Source organism: Ostrea edulis, chromosome 8 (genome assembly GCF_947568905.1).
Source record: "Ostrea edulis chromosome 8, xbOstEdul1.1, whole genome shotgun sequence".
NCBI classification, from domain to species: domain Eukaryota; kingdom Metazoa; phylum Mollusca; class Bivalvia; order Ostreida; family Ostreidae; genus Ostrea; species Ostrea edulis.
In genome coordinates this window covers 54,386,584-54,396,216 of record NC_079171.1, presented here as the reverse complement: position 1 = coordinate 54,396,216, position 9,633 = coordinate 54,386,584, and the positions used below count along the sequence as shown (strand labels likewise).

The window sequence follows — 9,633 nt, the reverse complement described above, 5'->3', positions numbered from 1 at the left end:
CATTAATACAAATTTGAAATTTGATAACCATGAAGATGAATAGTTTCAGTTTACATTGTATTTTGAGTTTTTCACCTCTCAACCTATACTTGAAGTTTATGGCTTTTCTCATCCCATGGAAGGAAATGATATATATTATTACTCATTACTTGACTTCACCTAAGCCATGAATTGATTGCTTTGTTTTACATTCATGTCATTTCATAGAAAATTCAGTATTATGGACCATTTTATCTCACGTGGAACAGCAGTTTTATGTGAGCTTTTCTGATCACAATTTTTCCGTTGTCTGTCCTTCGTAAATTTTTTAAGTGTTAGACTTCTTCTCTGAAATTGCTAGGCAAATTTCAACCAAACATGGCAGGAAGCATTATTGCGCGGTGGGGATTCAAATTTGTTCAAATGGTGCCCTTGGCACCTAGGGTTCTGTACTTAAGGGCCAAAAAGGGTGAACATGTACCATTTCTGAAAAAATCTTCTTTTCAGAAGGCACTGGAAAGAATGATAAGATTTTATGCATGGGGCATCTAAAGGACCATGAGATTCAAGTTCATTCAAGAGAAAACGATCTGCAAACTTTGGGGCCCATATAGGGGGTTCAAAGTTTGACGTAGGCTTATATAGGAAATAAGATTTAAAAAATTGTGAAAGTACATGGCAGAACCACTTGATATTTTGCATGAAGCTTCCTAGCAACAAAAATTGTTAAAGTGATATTGGTTTGTCAACTTGTAGACTGCCCATAAGGGGATGGGTGGGGATGGGGTAGTGGTTTCAAATTTTACCCATGGGGGTAGGTTCAAAGTTAAACATATGCTTATATAGGTAAAGATATATAAAAAAAATATTCTGCGAAAGTACTAATAAGACTGGACATGAGAGGCCTCATGATTAAAAATGTGATCCCATAACCACTTTGACATGGAGGCCCCTATACAGTAAAAGATATAAAAATGTTCTTCTGTGAAAGTACATGTACTAAGCAGAATGATTAGATATTTTGCATGAACTTCCCAGCAACAAGAGGAGTCAAATTATTCAAGGGAAATCAATCCATTAACTTAAGCATGTTAAGGGCCTGCAAGTGGATGAAAGTTTAACAAAGTCTTATACTGGAAAAGATATAAATTGTCTTTAGTGGAAGTACTTAGCAGAATGACTTGGTATATTGCATACAGCTTTCTAGCAACTTTTATGTTTAGGTGAGCATTGTGGGCCATTGGCCTCTTGTTTATATATAGCTGTATTATAGGTAGTTACAAATTGTAAATTTCCAATTTTTCTGCTGAAGTGGGGCAATGGTGTCACTTGGACATATCTAATACTATCTTTGTAGTTAGATTTCTTAATTCTTTACCCCTCTGCCAATTTTGGCCTAAGGGTATTGTCAACACAAAGTCAGATGGGAGTGTATTAGTGTTTGTGTGTGTGTGCATTAGACTATTGTTTCCAGGCCATACATCCTTTGATTTTGGAGTAAGACCACTGAATCTTACTAGGATGTTCACTTACATAGGGTAGATGTGCATTTCAGGGTCAAATGTCAGGTTGACATTTGGGGAGGTTACTATAACTTAAAATAGCAAAATTGTTTTAGGAAAATATTTCCTAAACTATAATAGATGGATCATTGAACTTTGGTAGGATGTTTACTCAGATAGAGTAGATATGCCTTTTGGGGTCAAAGTATCAATTTGACCTTTGGGGAGGTCAATGTAAATTAAAAGTTAAGTTAAAAAGGTACCATTCTTAAAAAATCATCTTGTCATAAAGCACTGGAGAGAATGATTTGATATTATGCACGGGGCATATAAGCGACCATGAGATTCAAGTATATTGTTACTGGTTCTATCCTCCACCAATAAAAACTGGACACCATTGTATGATGGAAAATTGTTGAGTGTGGCAAAAAAAACAAACAAACAAAATCAGGGAATGAAAAAAGGTGTCATCAATGTAGTTAAGACAGTAAAAGATGTCTCTTGCAGATGTGAATATGGCATTTTTCCATAAAATAAAGCATCCCACATGACTATGCTATCTTCACTTGAGGGCACAAAAAGCAACATGATCATCCTTGCACTTCCAAACTTGGATTTTAACATTTTTTTGCATGAGAAGCAAAAAAAATTAACAGTATAGAATTTAAGAATATGTGAGGTAACCATAAATGCATCAACAACTAGTGCAGATGTTGCAAATTGAATTAATTTTGGTAGATTTGGCCGTTGTGGTACTTAGGTTTAAGTATATCGGGGCACCTATTAATACTAGCTAGTGGGTTCAAACTTTTTTTTTTGGTAGGACACTGGCTTTTAAATCTGAAGGTTGTATTTGAGACTTAGTGATACTTCCTAACAATTACACTTCATTTCTTTCACAGTAAAGTGGTAATTGGAGGACGCACAGCTTTTGCAGGAGCAATTTTAGGATTTAGCATAAATTCATTCATGCTTCGCTCAAATTTTTGCTAGGAAGAAGTTCTGCTTTGGTAGCATGATACAAAAATGATGATCAAATAGATTTTGAGTGTATTTTACAACTAATTTAATCTCCTTATGATGTTGAATGTTTGGCCGGGTTGCAGAACCTGCATTCAGCTTTGAAGTATGGTGAATGCCAGGTGATCAGCTGGCTGAGCGGACCACTTGTGCATGCAATGTACTTTGTGTAATCAAATCATCTCACACCTCTAACTTGACATCCTTCAAACTTTGTACAATTGTATGGAGACATTAAAGATGTATTTTTGACTTTTTGGAAGCACTCTGACATTTTTCCAAAATTTACATTTAGTTGAACTTTGTCACTTTCACAACTTGTTTTGAAATAGACAGTACCTACTTTGTAAAATTGACTCCTCTCATAGCGTTTACTTTACATTGTTCAGACCTTGCTTGTACAGTTGTAATGAACACATTGAAGATATGTATGTGATTTTTAGGAAGTGTTCAGACATTTTTTGGAAAAGTTTACATGTAGTTGAACTTTGTATTTTTCTCAGTATGTTTTGTATAAATGGTACCTGCACAATATTATTAACTCCTCTCACAGCTTTTATTTGATATTCTTCAGACCATGTACAGTTGTAATGGACACGAAGAAAATCTGCATGTGGCACTTTAGAAGTGTGCTACATGTTCATATCTTTGTAATTTTCCCAGCATGATATCTAAAGGCATGGCCTAAAATATTTCATTTTATGTCAGTGAATAATGTATTAAATCAACCATGCCATTTTGGCCAATTTTAGTATTTCTTGAAACCAACCCTAACCTTAACGTCTATACCTGTAGTCTGTAATGCATATTTAAATATATTTCAGGTTCTGTTCAGGAGTCCCTAAATGGTATTCAATGTTCTGCAATGCTTCCAGGTATAGTTATGCTTTCATTGTTCTTTCGAATAATTTAATCAGTGCTTTAACATGAAGATGTTTAATAAGCTCTGTTTTAATGTGATGAAACTTTGAAACTTGAACACAAGGATTGTAAAAACTGTATTCTCAGATATTTGAGTCATCTGTTTTTCTCTCTTGATCATTTCTTTTTACCTCATTTTGGGTATTGATCTACATAACATTCTAAGTTACATTTCGGGAAATATTGCCTTTTACAATTTACTGACTTCTTAATTTCCTAATGAATAAGTAGACTACTGATGAATTCCATTCAATTTTAGAGGAAACTTGTTATGTTAATGAAGAAGATACTAACGGTGATGATGAACAGGTGGAATCAGTTCAAAAGAATGTTCCTAGGACATCTAGAAAATGCTCAGGCAAGAATTAAGTTTCATATTATATTTGCTCTACTGTTCTTAAACAATTGGATTATGCAATTTAATCAACTTTTGCTTATAAACCGAAGCCATTGAGGTGTCATTCCATGTTCTGTCATCTTTTAACTGTCCATTCATCCAGAACTGTATTACTTTTGTTACTGCTTCTCAAAGGGCAAGGTCTCTGGCTTGAGTACAACTGCAGTTAACATTTTTATACGCCCGTCTTAAGACGGGACGTATTTGGTATGGCGTTCATGTCCGTCCGTCTGTTAGCTTTTTCGTGTCCGACCCGTAACTTAAATACTACAAGGCCTAGAATCATCAAACTTTGTCTGTAGATACATCTTGGGTAGAAGGTGTGTCGCACATTAAAACCAGGTCACTGTGACTTTTCATTAAGAAGATATGGCCATATATGGCAAAAACTTGTCCGGCTCATAACTTGAAAACTATTAGACCTAGACCTAGAATCACCAAAATTGGTCAACTAATGCATCTTAGGTAGAAGGTGTGTCGCATCCCACTTTAAGGTCACTGTGACATTTAATTAAGGTGATATAAAAAAAGAATGTTTTAATGGGTACAATCTATACTGTTAACAATATGTGACGGGCGTATCATGTGCCGTGGCGGTGCACTTTATTAAATGTGTAAACAAGGCATCACACCTTCATTTAAATTAGAACATGGATATATTTAACATGGATGACATTATGTGAGAATACCAATAAAAACATGGATGCCATTATATACATGTAGCTGAAAAATTGTTGAGTGTGGAGATAAACAATCAATAATCTCATAAAAACAAAGCAAATACAGAGGACAAGTTTGACTTTGATGACATTATGCTAGAAATACTGCCCTTGAAAATTTTAATTCCACCACTTTTAACTTCAGATGAAATATCAGAATGTGATATGTTGGATTTACATTTAGTGCAAAAGTATATTGAGCAAAGATGAAGGTCAAAATTGTTTTAAAGTTGATGGTATTTGTCTTTTCAAAGTTACTGTCCTTGAATTGTTAGATTTTAATAATCATTGTTAAAGTGAATGATAATTGTATTATGGGTCAGTACAAGGAATTCTTGAGGAGATGAGCAGTAGGGAAACAAACAAATTGTCTTCTCAGAAAGACTTACTGTAGTTTCATCATTTTTTGTCGATCATCAATTTTCGTGGATTTTGTTGTTGACTTCATACATGAATTCAAATGTTCAACGAAATGTTATAATTACCTATATATGTTAAATATAAAACATTCATCCATGAATTCAAATATCCTAGAATCTAAGCATCTTTGCTTGAACCGAAGCACCTACTGAAAACCATGGAATTCCATGACCGGGAATATTAATGAAACCAAAGTAACTATTTTCAGTAAAGCTTCTCAAGAAAATACAGCTTTGCCCCATCCATCTCACTGTGTTGTACTGTTATTGCTTCTTGCTGGTTTACACCAGTAAAATCAACACAACCACCAACAGCCATAAAACAGATTTGTAATGTTAGACAAGCTAGATGGCAACATTTAAAAAGACATAACTTTCATATTTTGGAAGACACATTATTTCGTTTTGGTGTTCAAATTATAATGCATTTACAGTTAATATAAAATCATACTTTTTGTTGTAGTGAAATGGTCAAGAGAAGATAGCATTATTGTAAGAAATCATTTTAGGGACTTTGTATATCAGACTGCCATCTGCTCCACAAATGAGAGACCACTGCAAAGTAAGCATTTGTAATGAATACATGTAATGTAAATATATATAGAATGGAAATGATTACATGAAGGTTGTGAGATAAGATCGTAATGAATTTTATTATGATCTCCCTTAGTTTACCAAGGTTGTGATTAAGGGCTAATTATACCCCCACAAGGATAGGGGGTATACTGTTTTACCCTTGTGTGTCATTCCATCCGTCTGTCCATCATTCCATCTGTAACACCTTTCTGTTTGCTATATCTCAAAAATTATACAACTTAACATCTTAGAATTTTGTACATAGCTTTATATGGATGAGATGTATTGTGAGATGCAATTTCAGATCCATCGGACATCTACTTCCTGTTTGCCGAAAACTTAGAATTTTTCGTATGCAGTGGTCAGATACAACATTTTTCGTAACATATTTCTCAGCAACTATACATCACAGGCTACTGATATTTTGCATGAAGATTTATATAGGTATGATGTATTTAGGGATGCATTTTCAGATCCATTGGACAACTTCCTGTTTGCTGAGAACTTGGATGTTTAGAGCGAGGGTATCACTAGTGAGCATTGGCTCACAGATTCCTTGTTTTCATTAAAAATAATTTGGAATTAAATGTTTATAGGACATCTTTGGTTTCTTTTGTAGGCAAAGAGGCCATTCTTCAATTTCTCGCAACAACTAACTTACAGAGCATCAGAGGTTTAACTGCACATGAACAATACACCAAAGTCAGAACAAAGCTATTTAATGACAGACTGTGAGAACAAAAACAGCAACATCCATGACAAAAATGTCAGGAACAAAGTAAAAGCAATAAACAGATTTTAGATCTACAGTTGAAGCTGATACATTACCCTATTGTCTGTCCATCTGTTGTCATTTCTTGTCATCACATTTCCTTCTAAGTTAACGAGAAGATTTGCATGAGACTTTACCGGAATGATTTCCTAGTGATTTAGTTGGTTCTAATGAATTTTATGGAGTTCAACCCCTCTAAGCAGCCATGACTTAAAAAGTCATCACATTTCCTCCTAGGTCATTGATTGGAATTTGATAAAACTGAACAAGAATGATCCCCTAGTTTCCAAGATTTCTGAATGTCACTTTCCTTTTTATTCTTTGAGCATAAGGGTTAAAGCTTGAATTGAGACATGGTCTATGTCTTTGAGGTCAAAAGGTCAAGGTCACTGGCCTGAATGAATACTTATATTTTACAGTTTATAGCTCTACTGAGCTTATGTGATACCCTGTCGTCTATCCATCTGTAAACTTAAGGTTCTTTGCATGGAACAGATTTTGATAAAACTCATAAAATGAGCTGGTAGTGGTCTAGATGGTACAAATCCAATTTTATTGGGTTCTGACCCCTAGGGGTCGAATAAGGGGCCACACCCTTAAAACTTGTAATAGCATCTCCTGAGGTAATGAATGGATTTTGATCATACTTACCTAGAATGATTCCCTAGTAGTTTAGTTGGTCTTAAATTTTCATAGGGGTCTGACCCTCAGGGGCCCAGTTAACTGCCACATCCCAAAAAGTTTGTTATTTGCCTCTCCTCCTAGGTTATAAGTTGCATTTTGAGGAAACTTACTATGAATGATACCTGACTAGTGTGATTGGTTCAAATAAGCTCTCATGGTGGTCCTACCCCTAAGGGCTTAGTAAGGGTGAACCCTAAAAAATTGTTATTGCATCTCTTCCTACATTATTGGTTGGATATTGATAAAACTTACTCAGAATAATCCCCAAGTGGTCTAGTTGGTTTTATAAATTTTTATGGGGGTCAGAACTCCAGTTCCCACTTAGGGGCCAAGCCCTAAAAAGTTTGGTATCACAACTTCTCCTAGGTTTTTGGTTGTGTTTTGATGAAACATACCCAGAATTTTCCCTTATTGGTCTAATTAGACCTTATAAATTTTCATGGGGGTCCGTTCCCTATGGGCCTATTTAAGGGCCACCCCAAAAGTTCTCCTAAGGCAATGGATGGATGTTGATAAAACATACAGCATAATCCTCTAATGGTGTAGTTGGTCCTAATGAATTTTTATCGGGGTCAGACCTCTAGGGATCCCATTAGGCACCTCAAGTTTGTTGTCCCATTTCCTACTCCTAGGCATTTGGTTCGATTTTGATGAAACTTATGCAAATTGATCCCCTAGAAGATTATTTGTTCTTATGAATTTCATAGGAATTGACCCAGTTAATGGCCATCCCCAAAAAAGATTATTATTGCATCTCCTTCTATGTCATTGGCTGGATTTTGATAAAACTTTCGCAGAATAATCCCCTAGTGGTGTAGTTTGTCCTTATGAATTTTCATGGGGCTCTTGACCCAGTCTGACAAAGTAAGAGGCAACCCCTTAATAAGTCTGTCATTGAATCTTTTCTCAAGTTTTTGGTTGGATTTTAGAGAAACTTTCCCAGATTGATCATCTGGTGGTCTAGTTGATCCTTATGAATTTTCATAGGTGTCTGACTGTAGGGGCCAAGTAAGGGTAATCACATATCCCAGGTTATTAGTTGGAATTTGATGAAACTTACTCAGAATAATCGTCTAGTGCTTTAGTTGGTGCTAATGAATTATCATGGGTGTCCTACCCCTACAAGCCCAATCAGGGACCACACCCAAAAAGTAATGATGGCATCCTCCTATGTTATTGGTTGGATTTTGTTGAAACTGACCAAGAATGATCCCCTAGTGTTGTAGTTGGTCCTTAAAAAAATACATCCTTAGGGGCCCAGTAAGAGGTCACATTCAAAAGAGTATGTTATTGCATTTTCTCCTAAGATACCAGCTGGATTTTGATGAAACTTGCCCTCAATGATCCCCTGATGTAGTTTGTCCCAATTCTTATGTGGACAAGTCCCAAGGAACAAAGTTAATGCTATGCCTAAGTAAATTTTAAGAATTTAATTATTTCTGCATATGTCAGTAGAGCATCAGGTCCTCTTGGACCTTTCATGAACATGCTGTAACCTACCTACAGGTGGGGATACTCATTTAAATTTCACTTTAAATAATATAATCATGTTGTCATGAATTCTTAAAATGCTTTATGTACATCTTTGAGAAATCATAGTTACTTTTTAAATTGCAATAATGTCTTAAATACTGGGAGATTGTTTCAATAAATGTTAAAATGTTGCTGTATGATTTGTTTTCTGTCAACTTATGTAGATTAACCTGAGGAAACTAGGTTCTGTTAAAGGAAAAATCTAGATTTAAATTTAGTTTTGCTCAACAACTTCTCCTGTGGTTTGTCTTGTTTTTCAACAGGAGTCATCATTTTATGATTGGTTTTCAGAATTATTGTACATGAATTAGAAATACTAGGTAAGGTCAAATATTCAACAGAAATATTTTTGAAGTGAAATAGGACTGCAAATGAAGTCTGAAAGATTCATGAAAGAGAAAACTTGTGTGCACTAAGACCAAGAATCTTACTGAAGCTGCCTTGATGAGAGGCCAATATACATTGTATATATCACAAGGCCAGGCACTCCTATATTCAATTTTCAAGGGGAAGACATTGTTTTTGTACTTTCTGTCCACCTGTCTGTCATAAAATCGTGTAAACACTTCTCCTTCTATATGGCTTATTTATAGGATAGACTTGAAACTTTGCAAAATGCTTCATTGCCATTTAAAGATATGCATATTATCTAGACGTGAGGATCCAATTATTTTCCTAAAAGTTAAAATGGATCTAAGCGGGGTGGAAGGTGTAAAATAGCTTGTGAACACTCCTCCTCCAATATTGCTTATCTGATAGATTTGAAACCTTGTACAATTTTTCATTACCATTTGAAGATGTGCATATCGTCAGGATATGAGGATCCAATTATTTTTGTGCAAGTTGTAGTAGATCGAAGAGGTGGGAGGTATGAAATAGATTGTGTAGGCTTATCATATAGCCTTGAAACTTTGTACAATGCTTCATTACCATTTGAAGATGTAACTACCATCAGGATTTGATGATTCAATTATTTTTGTCTAAGATATAGTGGATCTAAGAGGGGTGAAAGGTAAAAAATCTCTTGCGAACTCTTCTCCTCATACATCACTTATCACATAGCCTTGGAAACCTTGTAAGATGCTTCATTACCTTTTGAAGATTTGCATGG

The 9,633-nt window shown here is 35.2% G+C and overlaps 2 protein-coding genes across 2 annotated transcripts in view; both read left to right on the top strand.

The window, feature by feature from the left end:
- The window catches only part of LOC130049749 (N-lysine methyltransferase KMT5A-A-like), an 11,982-nt gene extending 11,580 nt beyond the window's left edge, over positions 1–402 (top strand). Inside the window, exon 5 of the mRNA XM_056147714.1 lies at positions 1–402. This exon is cut by the window's left edge and continues 325 nt beyond it. The gene's annotated coding sequence lies outside the window, so the exon portion shown is untranslated.
- A 2,100-nt stretch (positions 403–2,502) lies between these two features.
- On the top strand, positions 2,503–8,653 carry LOC130049198 (uncharacterized). Its single transcript, XM_056146482.1, has 4 exons — positions 2,503–3,376; positions 3,682–3,780; positions 5,421–5,519; positions 6,153–8,653. The coding sequence occupies exons 1-4, from the start codon at positions 3,367–3,369 to the stop codon at positions 6,266–6,268; spliced, it is 324 nt and encodes a 107-aa protein (XP_056002457.1). The 5' UTR covers positions 2,503–3,366; the 3' UTR covers positions 6,269–8,653.
- Positions 8,654–9,633: the final 980 nt, after the last annotated feature.

Excerpts from the sequence above, each read along its gene's own strand:
- LOC130049198 (XM_056146482.1), top strand. Across the intron at positions 3,781-5,420 it reads GACATCTAGAAAATGCTCAG|TGAAATGGTCAAGAGAAGAT; the intron begins GCAAGAATTAAG and ends TTTTTGTTGTAG. Across the intron at positions 5,520-6,152 it reads AAATGAGAGACCACTGCAAA|GCAAAGAGGCCATTCTTCAA; the intron begins GTAAGCATTTGT and ends TTTCTTTTGTAG.